The 20286-nt window shown below is 42.9% G+C and overlaps 2 protein-coding genes across 5 annotated transcripts; both read right to left on the bottom strand.

Moving 5' to 3' along the window:
- Positions 1-7831, bottom strand: LOC133480736 (zinc finger protein 25-like). Of its 3 annotated transcripts, none has more exons than XM_061779282.1 (3): positions 7333-7831; positions 6582-6812; positions 1-1086 (listed from the first exon to the last, which is right to left on the bottom strand). In XM_061779282.1, exons 1-3 carry the CDS (start codon positions 7523-7525, stop codon positions 377-379), a joined length of 1134 nt encoding a protein of 377 aa, XP_061635266.1. In that variant the 5' UTR covers positions 7526-7831; the 3' UTR covers positions 1-376. The 3 variants fall into 3 exon arrangements, 2 of the variants coding, with proteins under 2 accessions (XP_061635266.1, XP_061635267.1); XR_009789356.1 differs by having other exon boundaries at positions 948-1086; positions 5706-6812; positions 7333-7828; XM_061779283.1 differs by lacking the exon at positions 1-1086 and adding an exon at positions 3167-6479 and having other exon boundaries at positions 7333-7830.
- Positions 7832-8043: 212 nt separating this feature from the next.
- LOC133480735 (zinc finger protein 84-like) lies at positions 8044-20192 on the bottom strand. 2 transcript variants are annotated; one of them, XM_061779280.1, is made up of 3 exons: positions 19684-20192; positions 16445-18172; positions 8044-10135 (listed from the first exon to the last, which is right to left on the bottom strand). In XM_061779280.1, the coding sequence occupies exons 1-3, from the start codon at positions 20054-20056 to the stop codon at positions 9390-9392; spliced, it is 2847 nt and encodes a 948-aa protein (XP_061635264.1). In that variant the 5' UTR covers positions 20057-20192; the 3' UTR covers positions 8044-9389. The 2 variants fall into 2 exon arrangements, with proteins under 2 accessions (XP_061635264.1, XP_061635265.1); XM_061779281.1 differs by lacking the exon at positions 8044-10135 and having other exon boundaries at positions 15435-18172; positions 19684-20187.
- Positions 20193-20286: the final 94 nt, after the last annotated feature.

Raw genomic sequence — 20286 nt, 5'->3', positions numbered from 1 at the left:
ATCAATCAAAAAAAAAAATTTTTAATAAGAAAAATGCACTCAATAGTATTACACTGTAAAAACAAATAAACTTCCAAAAATAATCAAACTTCTCTTGTCCTACTGCCAACAAAGAGAAAAACAGAAAACAAAATGGCTACCCATTCCTAGTTACCTCGACTACTTTCTTAACAGATCACCAGTTTGCTCTTATTTTTAATGATTTCAGAGGCATAAAAAAAATAAAATAAGATATTGTGATAGTTTTAGGGAAAATATACCGTCCTAAACAAAGATAGCATCCATTTAGTTCACGTGCCGCTGCTCTTGTTGGTGACACACTTGTGTTTACTGATGTGATGCGTACAAGCGAAGCGTTTGTCGCCTTCGTACGTCCTCATGTGTCTGGCCAGTTGGGATTTGTTCTCAAACCCCCTTGCTGCAAAAACCACAAGAAGCGCTGACGAGGCTCTTCTTCTCGGACCGGGCGGAGACTTGCTTGTCGCCTGTGTGCGCGTTCAGGTGTCTTTCCAAGTGTTGGCTTCGGGCGAACGCGTTGCTGCACAAGAAGCACGTGAAGGTCCTCCCCTCTGTGCGAGTGTGCAGGAGCCAGGTCACGTTCTTCCGTCTGATTGGGTTCCTCTTGAAGACGAAGGCTTTCTTGCACTTGGGGCAGCTTAAGCGTGTGTCTGCGGGGTGCGCGTGCGCCCTCATGTGTTTTCGTTTTGGCAAAGGCTTTCCCGCGCAGGGAGCAGACGAAGGGTCGGTTGAACATCTCGGAAGTCACAGTGTCGCCCGTTTCGGCAACGTTATCGGGTTCTTCGCAGTCTTCTCCTTCAGCTTCGCCTTGATTTATTTTCTCCACACTTAGGCGGTGAAGCTGTGAGGACTGACCTTCATGCTCGACACTCTTCAAATGGACATCGGTCAACGGAAGCGTGTCGAGACCAGCTGCCGCCTCATCCTGGCCCGGAAGCTGCTTCCCATCCTGACGAATCCAAACGTCCTCCTCTTCCTGTTTAGTGATGGGGGAAGTCTGTGTCTCCTCCTTGTGCTGCTGCTCAGAGGGATCCTCTTCTTGACTCTCCGTCAACACCTGCTGCACATCTGCAAGCAACCACAAGACGGGTTCGAAAACATCAAAACTTTAGCTCTTTTATTATCAAAGCCTCTCTGCATTTCTGATGATGAGGTCAGAGAGAAATATCCCAGGCAATGCAATGCAGACTGAGTCAGTCCCTATTATTGCTGCATTTGTGCATGCATTGTTCGGTGCGTGTATTTTACATCAGTCACCTCGCTGGGCAGCTATGGGGTCCTCGGAAAGAGGGGACAGCAATTATTGTTCTTATTTACTCAGTAATTCTATTTTATTTTTCTTCCATTTCGTTTGTTGATAATGTGTACACACAATCAATATCAGTAGACATGGAAAGATGTTTCCACCAGGTTTGGCAGAAATCTAATTGAACCTAACATTTAGAGAGCTTTTTACAGCGGTCAAATTTTAACTGCGTCATTTTTGCTGCGACACCAAATGACCCAATGGGAAATGAAGACGAATATATCAAATATTTAATAATACAGCAAGATAAGAGAGGAGCTGATAGGCCTAATCAGCATTGTCTCATCTCCTCTAGTATTGGCTTGGGTGAAAAGAACGCATTTTAAGAAAGAATGATAAGAGAAGAAAACCTGCCTCTGAGTACAACGCGAGGCTTGAGAACTACGTTCAGTAGTTCGCTTTGTCGACGAAGTTCCTCCTCATACGCCAATATAGTTTTTTTTCAAAAAGTTGATATATTCCCTCCATGGCCACGTTTATTCGCCGCTTCTTTATTTCTCTCAACATTGTGACTCAATGTTTTATTTGTTTTAACCGCAAACGCGCTAGCTCTCTACTTTAGCAACACTATGTTTGCTCTCGACTTTGTGACGGCGCGACAATTTGTCGCCTTTCGCTCGTCACACGTGTTCGTCGTGCGACGGCAGCAGAACAAAGAACATAAAAGACAGCGGGGGGGGACAAAAAGGGAAATTTAACTACAAATATGACCAGATTTGTATAGGTAGATACGACAGGCCTAGTTTGAGTTCGGTGGCGACGCTATGCTTGGGATGTGCATGTGCGTGGACGGCAAGAAAAAAACAAATGACCAAGGCCGCCGGAAATTGTGCTGCATACGGTGGCGTAAAATGCCGTAAAATTATTACAAGGGAAATGGGAGTCCCTTCAGCATGTAAAATTGTTATTTGCTTTTTTAAGATGTTGGTATTAATAGAATACGCTTTGGCACTGACAAAACAGTAACTCTCACGAAAATCGGTCGCGAAATGAGCACGTTACGACTGAATTTTAGTATTCATGCATTGCCTTCTGTGGGAACGTCGACCTCTCCAACATGGCCGCCACGTAGGCACGTCGGACAGCCGGGCGACTACAGCGCTGGTGTAGCTCGTGTTCACATCTATGGCTTTAACTCTCGCGACGTGCGTCCCCAATGTTCTTCTTCTGTTAGTAATGACGGTTGTCAAATAACGTTTAGCAACTACCGCCACCTAACTGTAGGATCTGTGGAGCAGGTACTCAAAAGAAAAGTGTGTGTGTATATATATATATGTTGCCTTCTTTAGAAACATTGCCCTTTCCTCTCATTTTTCCACTGCTTTTGCCAGGGTCTCATCAATTTGTTTGACACTTTTTTATTTCTGTCTTACTGACACAATGTTAACGGGCAGGTGAGGTCAGTGGAATGAGGATGTAATAGAAAATGTAATCTTTGATATTTGTATCACTGGCAGTTTGTGTGTGTGTGTGTAACTGACTCAGTCGGTCTGTTACAGAAAGGCATTGAGTGACAAGCGGGTGCATAGCACTTTTGGTTTTATTACATTTGAGGATAGGCTTGTATATTTTGCAAGTGACTGCGCTGTCTGTCTTATTTTACGCTCGAGGCACCGCTGCGAGTTTGCTGCAGACCGACCACCTGTTGATGTCAGCGAGGTGTCCATGTTATCAACGCCAAAACACGTGATTGCCGATCGATTCAAGCTGAATTGTCCGTGGGTGTTTAGAGTATGGTCGTTATTTTCTAATGTTACGACCAGACAAGAGTTACCGCGAGTACCCAACATGGGATGGCGCGCCCCTCTTTTCCCACTCCCAAGGATGACCACAGCCAGACAGTTGCAGTCCAAACAAAGATCATTTATTTATACTTAAACGTAGGCAACAATAGGATCAGTGACAAACAAAACATTGAAAACAAAATGGCAGCCCAGTCCTACAGCTACCTGGACTTCTTGAACAAAGGTACACTTTGGCTATGTTCACGCTGCAGGTCAATTTAGATTTTTTTGCCCAATGTGACATTTATATGATTTGTTTTCATGTCATTGTGAATCATACAAGTCCGATTTTTTTGTCATCTGACCCAGGCCTCTTTCGTGTGTATAGAAATCGGATATGCATCCGACACGAGTGCAATGTGGACGCGTACGGCGCGCTCCTCCGACCCACAGGTCATCAAACGGCGACAAACATCACAACTGTTCGACATAACAGACACGCGACAAAAGCAAACGGCAGAAAACAGCCAGTGGTGAAAATAATATGCTTTAGGTAATAGATAAATACAAGAGAACGTTGGCTACGGCTGCACAAAATCCTTGAAATCACACCACCGCTGCTTTATGACGAGATCTACGCGAGGGGCCTCGTGTTTGTGCGCATGAGCTATGCGGCGTCCTGTTTTGTGCGACATCACGGACGCATTCCCTCTCCAGTTATTGTAATGTGAATGACTACATAAAAAGATCAGATTGAATTGAAAAATCCAGATTGGGCATCATGCCCTGAAGTGTGAACGTAGCCTTATGTTTAACACGGGCCTCAGCAAAACGCAAATGCAACGGCCAATCAAAAATGCCACGTCGTTTCACAGAAGCCTTCACGTTTTCCGGCCATAAGCCAGTGGCAGCCTGCCGCCGCCATTCCTAAGCCGTACCAAAAACAACGACAAACAAAGGACAATACAGTATATACATTGTGTTTCACAACAAATAGCTATCATTTAACCTATACCCGGTGCTACAAAAATGAAAGTGTGCAGAGTCTCTGTCGCGGAAATGTACAAGTAGTCAATGAATGGAATGGAGCGATCATTTCCAACAGCCTCTGAAATATCCACACTTTCCATTTATTACTAGCTTGTTTCCCCTCTTTGTATGATTCGAATAATATAGCTACAGCAGCCATGTTGTTTGTGGTTCCCACATAAAATGAATACAGTATACTGTAGAGCTGCGACAACGAATCGATAAAATCGCTATTTAAAAGAATTTGAAGAAGAATCATCTTTTATTGTCATGAACATGCATGCATGCACACGAAATTTGTTCTCTGCATTTAACCCATCACAGTGAACACATACACATGTTAGTGGAACACACTGGAGCAGGGGGCAGCTGAAGCGCCCGGGGAGCATTTCGGGGTATCGGTGTCTTGCTCAAGGACACCACAGCCGTGAGTCCGGGGGATGTTGGCGGATGGTCCAGTCGGGGTTTTGAACCTAGGTCCCCCACGGTGGCAGGCGATGATCTTAACCATTGGGCCACGGCTGCCCGTCAGTTTTGGCTATGAATTTCATTATCCATTTGTTGTGTCACGCAAATGATTACGTCAGTCACTCGCTCCGTTGATGCGTTGCGCACAAAGAGCAGCAGACCCCCAGTGCCGTCGCGGGCACATATCAGCGTCTCGAAAACCAATGACTTCGCTGCATTTGGATGATGTCAGTACTGCCGGTTACCGATCAAATCCTGATTAATCAATCGCAATTAAGTCCTGAGGCTTTAAACGTGCGGAGCGACTGTACAGATATGGCAGCGCAAATTCCGGAAGTGATCGTTTTCGGGGGTTTTCGTGATGCTCATGCGAGCCAAACGGAATTGCTCTCAGTTTCATTTCAATGTTACACGTGACAATATTTGAAGTTATTTTGAAAATATTTTAAGTAATTAAGAGGACTTTTTTCTTTTTTGGGGTGTGTGGAAATGCAGTGTAGCGCAGCACTCAGCCGCTTGTTTATACAGTCATCCATAAAATGCATGTACATTTTTCATAAGTCAAGTATGGTGTCACCGTTCATTATAATTTCATGAATATATTTTGTACATAATGTTCTTGTTTTGCATAAAGTCGACTTCCTTCAGGGTTTGGCAAATGAAGCTATTTGTACTTGACTCCTTGAATTCAGAAAATGATAAGCATCATGAGTGTCGAGGTAGGTTTCTACTTCTTAGTAAGCTTTCGTCAATTGAGTGGCCTATATGGACGATCTAATGAGAGGTCACGTCTTCGTCAGTGGGTGAACTTACCAAACGAGTGAGGGGTCAAAAAAGGACTTCCTCCACTGTATTTGACAACATTTCGTTGTTTTTCACGCAGCAACCCGTTCTGTGCACTTTATCTGCACAGTCAATTGGAAATATTTTTTTTTTATTAAAGGAATGGAAATCCTTTATTGTTTTTATCCGATTGATTGATTAATTTTAAAAAAGTCGGCGTTAAACGATGATCATAATAATTGTTAGTTGCAGGCCTGCAGCCTTGTTATACTGTATATAGAGCCTCAAAACGTTTACTGGTAAGTGAAGTTGGGGAAACTGAAACTTTCCCCCCCCCCCCCCCCCCCCTCCTGCGATTGTCCGGTTTAGTCACTTACAGGCGCAGCAGCGTCGAGACGATCAGTCCATATTGAACTCGGGTATTGCCATGGATGAACCGGCAATCGGTACGCGTTGATCCACTCGGAGAGAGACGAAACCCGAACCGCCGAGCTGGCTGAGTCGGTACGACGGAAGTGTGAGGCAGAATCGAAAAAAAGCGAGCGTCCATGTAGCTCAGGCGCTGCCATTGTTGTCCACGACACACTTGTGATTTCGGACGCGTTCTTTACGCGCGAAGCGTTTGTCGCACACACCGCAGCTGAAGGGTTTCTCGCCCGTGTGCGTCCTCATGTGTCTCTCCAGGTGGGATTTTTTCGTGAAACCTTTGGTGCAAAACAAACAGGGGATAGGCTGCTCGGGCGCACTGACCGCGCTGACCACACTGACGGGGGTCTTCTTCTCGTACTGCTTGGAAACTCGCTTGTCAGCTTTGTGCGTGCCCATGTGTCTCTTCAGGTGGTGGCTTCGGGTGAACGTGTTGCCGCACACGGCGCACACGTGGGGCCTGATGCCCGAGTGGGTGAGCATGTGTCTATTTAGGTTCCTCTTGATCCAGAAGACTTTCTCGCACATGGGGCAACTGTACTGCGGTTCTGCAGTATGTATGTGCGTCTTCAAGTGTCGTCGCATGTTTCTACTTGAGCCAAACACTTTGTCGCACTTGGAGCAACTCAGGGATTTGTTGTTGGCGTGATGCGATGCGTCGCTTTCGGAGTTCTCCAGAGGTACTCTGGGGGCGTCGGTATCGGAAGACACCTTGTCTTCTGTGTCTGATAGCGGAGCAATGTTGAATACTTTGTAGTGTTCGCCATCAGATTCGCATTGACTAAACTGTTCCACACTTTGAGTGTGGTGAAGCTGTGAGGACTGACCTTCATCCTCCTCGCTCTTCAAGTGGACATCAGTGAAAGGGACCGTGTTGACACCACTCTCTACCTCCTGCCTGCCCGGAAGCCGCTTCCCATCCGGACAACTCCAAACGTCCTCCTCTTCCTGTTTAATGAGCGGGGAACTCGGGATGTGCTCCTCCCCCGCCGTCTCCTCGGCCTCCTGCTGCTCAAAAGGAACCTCTTCTGGACTCTGCAGCAACACCTGCTGCACATCTGCAAGCAAACGCAGACCGGTTTGGAAGCATGGAAAATTTTACTCAGTCAAGTCTGATGTCATTTCAGGTACAGAACATGCTAGAGGTCCAACAAAAACATCCCCATCAGACACAATTATCAACACGTGTGCTCAAGCAGTATGTACAAATTGTCGTTAAAACGGGTTACAAGTTTATAATTGCCTACAGGTGCTTCAAAACAGCAGCAAAGGAAGACTTTTGTCTGAATGAAGCTCCTCAGCTCACTTCAACAGCAAGATGCCCCCAATGCTCCTTTACAGAGAACTGCAAGTTGTTTAAAAAGTAACGGGATACTGGACAGTTGGACACGTGCGTTCGAAAATCTAGAGAAATCTAATCCAATTCATTTTTGCACATTTTGATTTCTACTATGACAAAATGAGGTCAGGACGAACATCCAAGTAGTGTTGCCGTACCTCGTCCAGGAAAGGGCCTGGCCTCCTAATTAATGAAAAATAATAATCATGCTAAAGAAGAGCAGAAACAAGTCAACAAACCTGCACAGTGAAAGCCAACATGAGACTTTAAAACGGCGTCCAATAGTTCGCCTTGTTGCTCTTTCGCCTCTTTTGTTCGACGAAGTTCCTCCTCGTACTCCAATATCGTTCTTTCAAAAAGTTGAAATATTCCCTCCATGGCCAAGTTCAGTCGCTGCTTCATTAATTCTCTCAACATTGTGACTTTACACATTTTCACACAACTGGGCTTGCTCTCTTCTCGTTGCTAACTTGAACGTCTCTCGCGTTCTGCCTTCGTTTGCCGCTAGCAGGCTGAGCTAACTTGAACAACGCCGATTGGGTCCGCTTTGACGAGTTTTAACTCAACATTGACACCCCGCGACAACTTTTTTTTGGATCACGGGTCGTTCGCGTACGATGGTAGAAGGACAAAGACAAAGGGGGGAAAAAAACAAAAGCCTTCACTCGCACGCGCTACCGCTCCCGTCAGTGACGTATTAATAACTTCCGCGTTTTTCTTCTTCGCTCGCTTTTTTTTTTCAGTAGCTGACATCTACGACTTTACACTGCTGCCACCTTTCGAAGACCCCCGCCATTGGCAATTTACCTACTCCCAGAAAATATTTGATAGCGTCTTTGAGAGAAAACGACACCCAATTTACATGCTTAACAATAAATAATGCAACAAAAAAATAATCATAAAAAAATCAAGATCGCCAGTAATTGAGTATAAACCGAGGACCCCCTGTATTGTATTTTATTTCTGAATGTTTATTTAACCTTCATTTACCCGGGTAAGGAACTTGAGAACAGATTCTTATTTGCAATGCCAACATGGCTGCAGACAGCAGAGTAAAATAAAAACCGAATACATATTCAAGAAACAGTCAAATGGGATAGTTACATATTTACTGTACATATTACAACATAGCACATGGTGAATAAAAGGTTCATAAAAACAGTATCATGTACAGTATCTGTCACTTTAAACATTGATATTGGAATGAATGAGGTGAGTTTTATAACTTGTCTCAGTGTGACTTGCCCGTGCCGCCGTTGCTCGCCTGGCACGGTAACAAACTGGTTAGCGCATCTGGCTCACAGTTCGGAGGTCGTGGGTTTCATTAAACGTGCAAGAGGAGTATGATGGTTCAGAGGTTGAGCACACTAATGTGGAGGATCATACATACGCGTTTAAAAAGACTAACATATGATTGAATTTGTCATTATGAAAGACCATAAATGAAACAACAATAAAAAGATGAAAATACTGAAACATGTGCGCCTCCATTTTGAGCCATGCTCTGCTCATTAACAATTGAAGCCGACAAAAGAAGGCGGGCTCAGGGATAACAGCTGGATAACTTCAGGTTACCATAAGTTCAAATGATCCTTAATACTGGATATGCGCTATGACCAGGGGTGTCCAACTCATTTTTGTCAAAGGCCACGTTGTAGTTATGGCTTGCCTCAGAGGCCTGTAAACGTCTGAGCACAACTGTACATACAGTATATGCAGTCCCCCTGACGTACCCCTGTCATATTGGAATGACTAGTGTAGGCTACACCTTTCTCGTAACCTCTAGGTGGCGGTGACATTGGAATGAAAGTGTACAGCTTTTTCATAACCTCTAGATGGCGGCATACATTTATAAAATGTGAAAGTTTTTTTTTCATTTTCCCCTATACCGATGTATAATGCGCACTATTTTCTTAGGGGTGGGGGGGAATGTGCATTATACACGAGAAATTACGGTAGTTCATTTCAAAAAGTGAAACTTAGATGCATACCACGCAGTGAAATATTTCAAGATTTGTTTAATATCCATAATTTTGATGATTATAGCTTAAAGCAAACAAAAAACCCAAGTTCACCATCTCTAAAAACTTGATTATGTAACAAAAAAATACAAATAAAATAGAAACAATGACATTATTTTTAATGTAGAAACTAGGCAGGACTTTTCCCTCTGCAAAGTATTTTCCGAAGTTTTTAATAAATCTATACGAGTACTGAAATAAATGGACTTTTCTACCGTATTCTAATTTATCGGGATGCACCAGTACATATATACATAAACGCTTGTTCCGTTAACTCAGTTTGACAGCCGTTCTGCATCTTTATTTACTGCATTTTTATTTCCCCCATTCCCAGTACATTTGTGTTGTAGAATCCTGTTCTTAAAATGGAATCTTTTATGACACACGTTGCACTGGAACGGTTTCTCCCCGGTGTGTAATCGCATGTGCTTTGGGATGTACGATCTTTTTGCAAACGTTTTAGCACAAACTGGACATGTTAGATGTTTCTTGTCAGGGTGCGACTCCATGTGTGTTTTTAAATGGCTCTCTAAAAAGAATCCAACATTACAAAGCGAGCATGTAAAAGGTTTTTTATAGCCAGTGTGTGTCATCATGTGCCTGTTCAAATATTCCTTTAAACTGAATCTTTTGTCACAGCGCGAGCACGCAAAAGCTTTCTCTCCGGTGTGTTGCGTCATGTGTCTCTTCAAAACAGGCCTCGTCGCAAACGTTTTCTTGCATACAGTGCACTGTTTGTCGTCAGAGTTCTTATTTGTGTTCAAAAAGACTTTCATTTGGTTGCCGGTATGTCGGCGTGCTTTCATGTCTATCTTCTTTCTTTCCTTGAGTAAACTTTTACCTCCAGACGTGGAAGCGACAGATCTTTCTTTTTCGAAATCTGAGTGGTGGTCCTTATCGGATTGTGGCGCCTCCTCCACTCTTCCCCTCGTACCAAATGTGTCCGCATCGCGACTGCTGTGCCGCGCTCCGTTAATGTGGGGGGACGCTTCCTCACTCGCCACCGACACCTGCGGCATGTCTGTACCATGTAAAGAGAGCAAAACATGATTAACAAACAGCAGTTGTTTCGTCTGACCTAATTAATCAAAGGAGGCATACTGTACATTACTCAGTATTTTCAAGTTTCAAGCTTAATTTTGATGGAGAAAATTTATTTGGTATGCAGCGGACCCCCGCATACTCGTAGTTCGGCAGCAGCAAATTGCCTAACCCTCAAATATTTGTTCTTTTTTTGTTTTCAATTTTGTAAAGAAAATTCGTTGTTTTTTTTTTATTTTGTAAAGAAAATTCGTTTTTTTTTTTTTTTCTTTTTTTTCCCCCCTTTCTTTGGGGTGGGGGGGACTAACCCCGAAAACATCCATCCATCCATTTTCTGAGCCGCTTCTCCTCACTAGCGTCGCGGGCATGCTGGAGCCTATCCCAGCTGTCATCGGGCAGGAGGCGGGGTACACCCTGAACTGGTTGCCAGCCAATCGCAGGGCACCTACAAACAAACAAGCATTCACACTCACATTCACACCTACGGGCAATGAACCTAGCACGCATGTTTTTGGGATGCGGGAGGAAACCGGAGTGCCCGGAGAAAACCCACGCAGGCACGGGGAGAACACGGCGGGGCCGGGGATTGAACCCCGGTCCTCAGAACTGTGAGGCAGACGCTCTAACCGGTCGCCACCGTGCCGCCACCCCGAAAACACTTGTTGTTTTATCTCCACTTATTTAAAATATTTTGTTTACCCCAATGCAATCATAATGGGCATCTGTACAAATACATTGAGTCACAAGCCTGTTTACAGAACAAATTAGTCGTAAGTCAAGGCAGCACTTTGTGTACGGAAGCTGACGCTAACCTATGCTAACTTTGCAGCTCTGCTTAGCTTTTGGCTTTGATGTTATTGTTTTATTTATTTTTTATTTTTGTAATATGAGAGGAAGCCAGCGTACCCGCACCGGCACAACCTCAGCCCGTTTTGAAGGGGCGGTCCTGTCTCATGCAAATGAGCAATGTTGGGTGAATTACTTTTGAAAGGTAACTGGTTACAATTACAAGTTACTCTGTTGAAAATGTAATACTCGTGTAACTATTTAAATTACTTTCTCAAAGTAATATAACTAATTACATTTGATTATCATAATTTTGAACACATGCTCTCAACTGTTTACCGTTTTCAGATTTTAAGGTAAGACCTGATAGTATGAAAGCCGTAAGCAATACTTAAGACACACAAAGACTGAACTTCAGTAAAAAAAAATAAAATAAAAAAATTATACTGTTGCAACAGCTTACAGTAAAAAAAATAATCGTTGCCCTAACAATAGAGAGAAATTTTCTCAATGTTTCACACGAACCAATGTTTACCGCAGCTTTAGAGCATAATTCGACAGAACACCGGCTTGTTTACGTACGTAACGTTAGTGCTAGCACTATCTTCAGTTCAGTTTATTTTTGAAAGGGGACAATGCAATTTCATAAAACACATGAAGTACACATGGTTAAAAAAGCCAGAATTAGCCAGAAGGCTAGTTTTCATCTGTAGTCCCCTGGCCATGATGTAAAAAAGCAGTAAAATACATCTACAAGACATTATAATACAGGATACATAATCAAACTATACTATTAAGAGAGAATAAAACCATAATTTTTTTGATCATAACAAAAAGACAACATAACATACTTGTCTTTTAGTGTTGGCAGCTATAGGTGTTAACTAGCCACATTTTCAGTTTTTTTGTGAAGGCCTTGTATGTTGTAAGCAGTTTAACCTCCTTAGGTACTGAGTTCCACTCACCAGCGCTCCTCACTGACCAGGCTGACTTACTGAAAGTGCTCCTGCGCAGAGGAATGAGACAGTCACCTCTGACAGAGCCTCGAGTGACACGCTCAGAGCTGTTTCTTTGGCTGATGAACTCAGCCAGAGGAGCTGGGGCCAGATCATGCAGTACTTTATAAATCAAATTTAAATCTGCAAATATGTGAAGACGGTCCCAGTTTAAAAGACTGTATTTTTTTAAAATTGCACAGTGATGATAGTGCCTTGGTTTTTTATCCATCACTTTAATTACTTGTTTGTACAAAACTTCCAATGGTTTTTTTGCATTCTGACCAGCCTGGGACCAACTGGTTATGCAATAGTTAAAGTGACTAAGAATCATCGAATGCAGGTAAACCTTTGCAGCTTCAGTTGACATCTCATTCCGAATTGCACGAAAATTTGCGAGGTTTAATTTGATATTTTTACACAATTTGTCAATATGGGCTTTAAAGGAAAGCTGTGAATCAATTATTAACCCAAGATATTTGTATTGGCTGACAATTTGCATTTTTTCTCCATTAACAAGTATGTCGGGGTCAGGTGATACTCTATTTGTTTTAGTGAGATACATGCCTACAGTTTTAGAAACGTTTAGCTGTAGACAGCACTCCTGCAACCAAGTTGTGACACAGGACATTGTATTAGTGAGTTTAGCAGCAACAGTATCTTTGGAGCGACCATGAACAAAGAAAACTGTGTCGTCTGCATACATTACGCACTCTGCTTCAGAGCAAACAGTGGGCAAATCGTTGATATAAAGACTAAATAAAAGGGGGCCCAATATTGATCCCTGAGGGACTCCAGAGGCCAGCCCAAGAGACTCTGATCTGCAGTTGCCAACTGACACAGATTGTGCTCGGTCATGCAGATATGATTCAATCCAGCTCACAGCTTTGCGAGAGAAGTTAAATTTTGAGAGCTTGGTAAGAAGAACAGAGTGATTTACTGTATCAAAAGCTTTCCTGAGGTCCAAGAACACCGCCCCTACAACTCCACCCTTGTCGAGAGAAGATTTTATTTTCTCAATGAAGAGGCATGTAGCCATTTCAGTGGAATGCTTGGATCTGAAACCAAACTGCATGGCGTGGAGAGAGGGGGAGCTGCTGATTAAATAATGGACAATCTGCTCTGACACCCATTTTTCTGCAACTTTGGAAATGGCCGGAAGAATGCTTATAGGTCGGTAGTTATTCAGAGAAGTTGAGTCACCGGATTTAAAGACAGGGGTAACAATAGCAGATTTCCAGGCCTTTGGAAAGCGACCAGATGAAATTGAAAGATTAATGATTGAGGCAATAGGAGGAGCAAGAGTTGAACCTAGATCTTTGAGCATGCTCGTGTCCATTCCAAAAACATCCTTTGCCTTAGATGGTTTGAGTGAATGAATTAAATCGATAACTTTGGTCTCAGTAATATTTGTAATAGTAAAGAACTGCGTTGTAGACAATGCAGGGTATTCCTTCATTTGTTTTACTGCAAACTTAGAAGAGATTTCTGACACAGATTCAATGAAGTAGTTGTTAAAAGCATCAGCCATCACTTGAGGTTCCGTCAGGATGTTTCCATTTCATTGAATTTGCATTAGTTTTGTTTTGTTATTTTGTGTGACACCCAATAGTTTTTTAATATAATTCCAGGTTATTTTTGAATTTCCCTTCGCACTATTCAGAGCAGTAATGAAAAAGTCAGCTTTAGATTTTCTTATTTCTTTCACTACCCTATTTCTCAGTGAGATAAAGTGCTGTCTATTGTATCCTGATTTGACCGACAACTTCAAGGAATGATCGCGTTCTTTCATCAGTTTCAGAATAAATGTGTTTAACCAAGGCAGGCCATTCTTTCTAGCTTTTAGTGTAATTATCCGTGTAAATTGTATAATAATTTCTTGTATTTTGTTGGCAAATTTAGAACAATCCTCATCTAAATTTTTACCAGCGAGTAATACATCCCAGTTTACTTCTTGGATGGAATCTTGGAAATTTTGTTGTTCATGTTTTGGTATCCTATTGGATTCAGTGGTGGCCAAGGGTTTGAAGCGCTTTTTATTTAATTTTCTTGAAACCATTATAAGATTGTGATCAGACAATCCTGTGAGCATATTGTATGGCTTCAAGATCCTTTCTGGCCTATTAGTAAAGGCTAGATCAATCTGAGTTCGGGTGGAGTTTGTAATTCTCGTAGGGCCATTAATAACCTGAGTCATATCCATATCATCCATAACCCTTTTCAATTTTTTCCTAACTTTGTTAACTTCCCAATTAACATTTAGGTCACCCATTATTATCACCTCTTTTGCAAGATTGAGTTGTTTCAGTAACATTTCCAGCTTTTCATAGAAAGCGGCATTTGATGAGGGAGGCCTATAAATAACTACAAGAATAAAAGACATTTGCTGTGACAAAGAAACAGTTAGTCCAAGAAATTCTAATCCATTCTCATCTGTAACATGTATTTCATTACAATTAAAAGTGACCTTGGCATAAATCATAACACCTCCTCCCTTAGAACCCTGTCTGTCGTTTCTAAACATTTTATAACCAGGTACAGATAGTATTGCTGAGGGCGAAGATTCATGGAGCCATGTCTCAGATAGGCAGAGGATCTTGCTAGGCTACATGACATTACGTTGCCCGCTTGCGAGCCGTATCGTATTAAAAGTTCGTGAACATACCTCAAGCTCTTCTTGAATGGACAGCCCACTTCCGAGCACCGCTGATGACACCGCACTTTTGCTCTTTTTGTTCTTTTTTCCCCCCATACAATACAATACATTGGCGCGATCCATTGATGTTCTCGTCGCCTTGGTAACGGGTGTATCCGGTCACATTGACCGGTGTCATGTTTTGTGTATGATTTGACAAGTGCTCGTAAAAGACGGGATCCCGTGCAATCGGAATAAATGTCGTGTAGTGCTGCCCGACATACGGCAAGATCTGACGTACTGCAATCGTAAAAGACCACATTTGAAGGCGCAAGAAAACAACTATTTGATCAAGTGAAAATTGTAATCATCGAAATTCCCAAAAGCAACCAATTAGACTTTCTCCCAGTAATATAAAAGATTAGAATGACTTTGTTTGTAATTCAATTACCTAATCCCGTTGCATGTAATTGGTTTTATTCCCCAACACTGAAAATGAGCCGCCGCACTCCACCGCTAACGCCAAGTACGTCTTTAGGTACCGTGACGACTGAGGCCGTAGTTAGGCAGTCATGTCACGTGCTCTGCTTCGAATGTCGACTAAAAAAAAAAAAGAATTCATCCAATGTCATTCTTGAATGAATGAATGAATGTGGTTGGATGTTTGGTGGTGGTGCGAGTGGCCGTGGGTGCAGAATGGCAGCCACGCTTCTGTCAGCCTGCCCAGGCCAGCTGTGGCTACACAAGTAATTTACCGCCCCAAGACTGACTGTGGAGTGAATGAATAATGTGTTCAATTGTAAAGAGTCTTTGAGCACCCGTATGCTAGTTGTCGGGAATTCAAAAAACGAGGAGAAATTAGAAAAGGTTTTATTAATGTTTATTTGAACAACAAAGGCTACATTGGGCAATTTCTGCTTTAAACATAAATTGCCCGTCGATGCCATAAGATGGCGGGAAACTACTACTTTTCTCTGAGACTAAATGAAGCTCCTCCCTTCACTTCAACAGAGTTCACCAAAATGGTGCCAAAGCAAAGCTTCTATTAGATTTGGCTTTGGCCTGAGGACGGAAATAGGCTAGCTTTTTTTTTTTTTTTTTTGTGCAAATTTAAAGGATATAGAAAGTATAGGTTAAAAAAATAAGAATCTGTGAGTAAGTAAATTCAAGAATAGTGAATCACAAATATACGCTGTGTAACGTTTATATGAATAAGGGCTAAACTTTTCCAATTCTATTTTCAAAAATTGGAGGGAAAAAAATAAATAAAAAAATGGTCTCAACTCAGCAAACTGTCCAGGCTTGTTACAAAGTCACACTTTCCTTGTTTTACTACCCTTTGCGTCCCCAGGACAACTGTGTGTTTTGAGCCGGTACCTAAAGGTGAACTTCTCGTGACACAGCCGGCAACGGAAAGGTTTCTCACCAGTGTGTATCCTCATGTGACTTTTGACATAAGACTTAGTGTTGAAGGATTTGCCGCAAACCGGACACGCCAAGAGTTTCCCAGGGGCGTGCGCCGTCATGTGTTTCGCCAAGGTCGCCTTGTTGGAGAACATTCGAGTGCATAGCGAGCAGCTGAAAATTTTCTGTTTGGTGTGCGCTCCCATGTGCACACTTATGTAGCTCTTCTCTCTGAATCTTTTTGAGCACAACGAACAAGAATAGGGCATCTCCTCTGAGTGTAATGTCATGTGTCTGGTCAAAGTCCCCTTAAAGGAGAATTGTTCACGGCAAACCGGGCAAGCGAATGTTTTCTCCCCGGTGTGCGTTAGCATGTGTCTGCTTAAAATGTTCCCGTCGGTGAACCTTTTTTCACATTGGGAGCATTTAAAAGCTTTGCTATTGTTATTATTACAACGTGTCACATCACCTTTCGACTTCTTTTTCGTCTTCAGAGGGTCTCCGGGGCCGGCGCCGTGATCCGTGTCAGAAGAGTCCATCGTCACGTCGTCCACGTCTGGTTGATCGCCGTGTTCTCCGTCAGCTTTTGCTGAGCTACTGGAAGCCTTCTCATCGACGTGTGCTCTTATGTGAGCTATCAGTCGCCCTCTATGCCTGAAGCTTCTCCGACAAAGCGAGCACGTAAATGTCTTTGGTCTCTTGTGTAGTTTCTCATGTCTCAGCATATTTGCCTTCACGTTGAATCTTTGATCGCAAACCGCGCAAGCAAAAGATTTCTGTCCCGTGTGTATTTTCTTGTGTCTTCTTAAACCGTCCTCGGTGGCAAACTTTTTCTCACATTGACAGCAGCTTATGTATTTCTTATCATTGCGATGTGTCGTGTCACCTTTCGGCTTCTTTTTCGTCTTGAACGATTCGTCAATGTCCTCGCTGTGATCCGTGTCGGAAGAGTTCAGCGTCACGTTGTCCGTGTCCGGTTCCGAGTCAGCGTGTTCTCCGCCAGCTTTGGTTGTCACGCTTTGACTGGAGCTGCTGGATTTCAAAGCCTTCTTTCTGTTTCTGTTTGTTTTTGCGAGTGAGAACAGTTGCGCCATATTCCGGAAACCTTTCCTAGCAGCTGATTCGGGAAGAGGTTTCTGTGTCGCGTGTATTTTCTCGTGTCTCAGCATATTTTGCTTCAAGGAGAATCTTCTATCGCAAATCGAACATGCGAAAGGCTTCTCTCCCCTGTGTGCTACCATGTGTGAAGTCAAACTTGAACTGGAGACAAAGTTTTTGTGACAAAGAGAGCATCGATGGTTGTCGGCATCCGAGTCCTTTGTGGTCCGTGAAGGTTTTGTGGTGCGCTTGGTATCTGACAGCGGAGGAGCTTTTGATGCTCCATCAGCTTCGGTGGTCAAAGCTTTCTCCCGTGTATGTATTGCCATGTGTCTCTTCACGTGATGCTTCCAGGAGAATCTTTTATCACAAACTAAGCAAGGAAAAGGTTTGTTGGGCGTGTGCGTTGACATGTGTTGTTTCAAACCTCTTTTGCTGTAAAACATTTTCTCACAGAGAGAGCAGTTCAATTCATTGTTGGCACTGTCCCGTGTCACAACACCTTCAGCGTTCTTAGTGGTCTCCAAATGTTCTTTGGGCTTGTCTTCTCGTGAGCCTTCACCGGCTTCTGTTGTCAGAGCTTTCCCCCCTGTACATTTTCTAAAATGCCTCAAGGTGTACCTTTTATTCGACCAAGTAAAAGGTTTGTCTCCCGTGTGTGCTACCGTAGGAGTTTTCAAACTGCTTTTGCTTTGAAATACCTTCTCACATTGAGAGCAGTTCAATTCACAGTTCCTCTCCGTCTCCACAGGTTCTTCGTCATCACGATGCGCCGTGTCACCTTCACAGTCCTTATTCGTCTCCACAGGTTCTTCCACTTCATCGCTGTGATAAGTCTCAGAGGAGTCTGACATGATGTCGTCCATATCCGAGAGCGGAGCAAAGAGGCTGTCTGGTTCAGATTGGAGGTCTTTACAGTGTTCTCCTTCCGTTTCCATTTTCACATGTTGACCTGAGCCGCCGTTCTCCTCACTTTGATTGTGCTCCACTAGCTCTGGAAAGTTGTCGTCCTCTTCCTCTTCCTCTTTAATGAGAAGGGGCGCTGCTGGGTCTTCCTGCGGCTCAGAGGGAACCTCTCCTTGACGCTCCCGCTGCATATCTGCACCACACAAGGAAAACAAAAGTGGCATTTGTCTCAAACATCCATACGGTACAGAGGGCACCACGGAATCAAATTTGAACAAATTCCCCTCCCTTCCGACCAAAGGTCAAATTCTCAGAGATCCCTGAGAGATCGTCCTGTGGTGTAAAGTGTGTTAAGACTACTTTTTTTCTTCTTCTGTGATCTCCTCGGTAAACTGTCGGGCCGATAATTACAATTGTTAAGCGAGGAACACGCATGCAGACACTTTGTCAAAATGACATCCCGTTCCTTTCCTTCCGATTTAAGTCAGTCGAGGCCTCACTGATCACACTGTGGTGTGGGGTGTGAATTTTCCTTCGCCGTCTGCGTGAAAACTAGTCAGGCCTGATGATTGTAAATGTTATGCGGCAACAGGCATGCGAACAAATTGGAGCATGATTTTGGAGAATCCTTGATAAGGAGAAGAGGTTTCCACTGCAGTTACCAGATAAGCCAACAATTAGCCTAGCATCGCGGAAGGGATTCCGCTATTCTTCTTCAGACGACCACGCCGACAGGTGGCCCAGACGATTTATATCGCACTCCGATATATATTGTAATATCGCACAGCACTACTTCGAATAATCGGATATACATTTTCATTCATTTCAATTTGTCATTATTAAACAACAATAATGTTGTATGTGAGGTGCAGGCATTTATTGATTTTGTGTCCACTTGGGCTGGCCAATCTCATGTTCTACAGTTTTACATGATGTCATCTCGGAGTTTGAGCGTTTGTGGCCTTAAAAAGGTGGGGCCTCGCCTGGTGAGTGATGTGGGCGCCAGCGAATTCAAGTAGAGGGGGTTTAGATTCGGGGATGATGTCAATCATTGCCAACAGTTGGCCTGTCTTTTGTGATTGAGGCCTAGACAAATACATTTGATTTGAATACGAACGGTGATGCAACATCTGTAGGCAGATCATATAATACTTTTGCTTATCATATTATCCGACATGTACCAAACCAGTAACTGAATCATCATCAATTTATGTACTGAAAGAAATACATTTTCTGTCCTGTCAATTTGAAATAATGTTCTGTTTTTGAAAAGGGGGGACCCATCAATCTATTTTCCGTACTTTTTAAGTTTTTATATCTGATTCAAAGATCAACAAATTCATCAATTCATAAAATCATGAGTTGCAGCCCCAGTTAAACCTACGGATATTGTTGCAATGACTTCCAATTTTTTGAATATAGATTTTTTCTTCTTTATAGAAAAACCACAATACTTGGAGAGTTGGATTTTTTTTCTTTACGTGGAACTTGGTGTAAAACTAAATTATATATATTTATATAAATAAATAAAAAAATATATATATATATATATCAATATATATTATAAAAGGCCTGAGCCAAGAAAACCAAGAAATAACGGATTTTCCCTCTCTCTCTCTCTCTCTTCGACAAATCTATAGTACATTAAAAATGGAATTAAGTCGTTAGGTAGTTTACATTTATTTGTATTTATTTTAAACAAACCTTCTTTGTGCAGTAGACTACGAAGCTCGACGAGGGCATTCACTAGTTCGCGTTGCCGTCGCTCGTTCTCCTCTTTGCTTCGACGAAGTTTCTCCTCGTAGTCTGCAATAGTTTTCTCAAATAGCTCAAAGATCTCTTCGGTGGCCACGTTTAGTCGCTCCTTCATCAATTCCCTCAACATGTTGACTTTACACATGTTTACACGATCGCGCTGGTGAACAAGCAACCTGTTGCTAACCTCGGCGTTTATTTTAGTACAAGTTGGGCCCGCTCGCTCATAGATGAGCGTAGGTAGATGCGACACACTTTCTATTGAGCTGCGTGCCTTGGGTGAAGCTAGGCTAGGAGGGGCAAAGTCGTTAACGCGTTCCATGTGTGCGGACGGTGAGAAATCAGAAAGAACAAGGTTGCCGGTACATTGTGGTGCCTACGGTTGCGAATAAAACTGTAAAATTTGTCGTAATTTTACAGTTTTAATCGCAACCGTATGACTGGGGTAAACTTTTCACGGGTAAAAATGTTTGGGCTCTTTTTTTTTTTTTTTTTTTTTTAACAAATACAATTATTTGTATTGCTAGCACGTCGCCCCTGCCAACATGGCAG

The sequence above is a fragment of the Phyllopteryx taeniolatus genome, chromosome 7 (assembly GCF_024500385.1).
Source record: "Phyllopteryx taeniolatus isolate TA_2022b chromosome 7, UOR_Ptae_1.2, whole genome shotgun sequence".
Taxonomy (NCBI): domain Eukaryota; kingdom Metazoa; phylum Chordata; class Actinopteri; order Syngnathiformes; family Syngnathidae; genus Phyllopteryx; species Phyllopteryx taeniolatus.
Note: the sequence above shows the minus strand (reverse complement) of the source record. Positions and strands in the feature narration are given on the sequence as shown.

What these genes read in the sequence shown, in the direction of transcription:
- LOC133480736 (XM_061779282.1), bottom strand. Translation starts at nt 7,525, where the DNA reads ATGTGTAAAGTCACAATGTTGAGAGAATTAATGAAGCAGCGACTGAAC. An exon ending in TGTTGGCTTTCACTGTGCAG is followed by an intron (nt 6,813 to 7,332) that starts GTTTGTTGACTT and finishes GTTTGCTTGCAG; the next exon opens with ATGTGCAGCAGGTGTTGCTG. An exon ending in GAAGAGCGAGGAGGATGAAG is followed by an intron (nt 1,087 to 6,581) that starts GTCAGTCCTCAC and finishes GGTTGCTTGCAG; the next exon opens with ATGTGCAGCAGGTGTTGACG.
- LOC133480735 (XM_061779280.1), bottom strand. Translation starts at nt 20,056, where the DNA reads ATGGAACGCGTTAACGACTTTGCCCCTCCTAGCCTAGCTTCACCCAAG. An exon ending in TAGTCTACTGCACAAAGAAG is followed by an intron (nt 18,173 to 19,683) that starts GTTTGTTTAAAA and finishes TGTGTGGTGCAG; the next exon opens with ATATGCAGCGGGAGCGTCAA. An exon ending in GACGAAAAAGAAGTCGAAAG is followed by an intron (nt 10,136 to 16,444) that starts GTGATGTGACAC and finishes TACATGGTACAG; the next exon opens with ACATGCCGCAGGTGTCGGTG.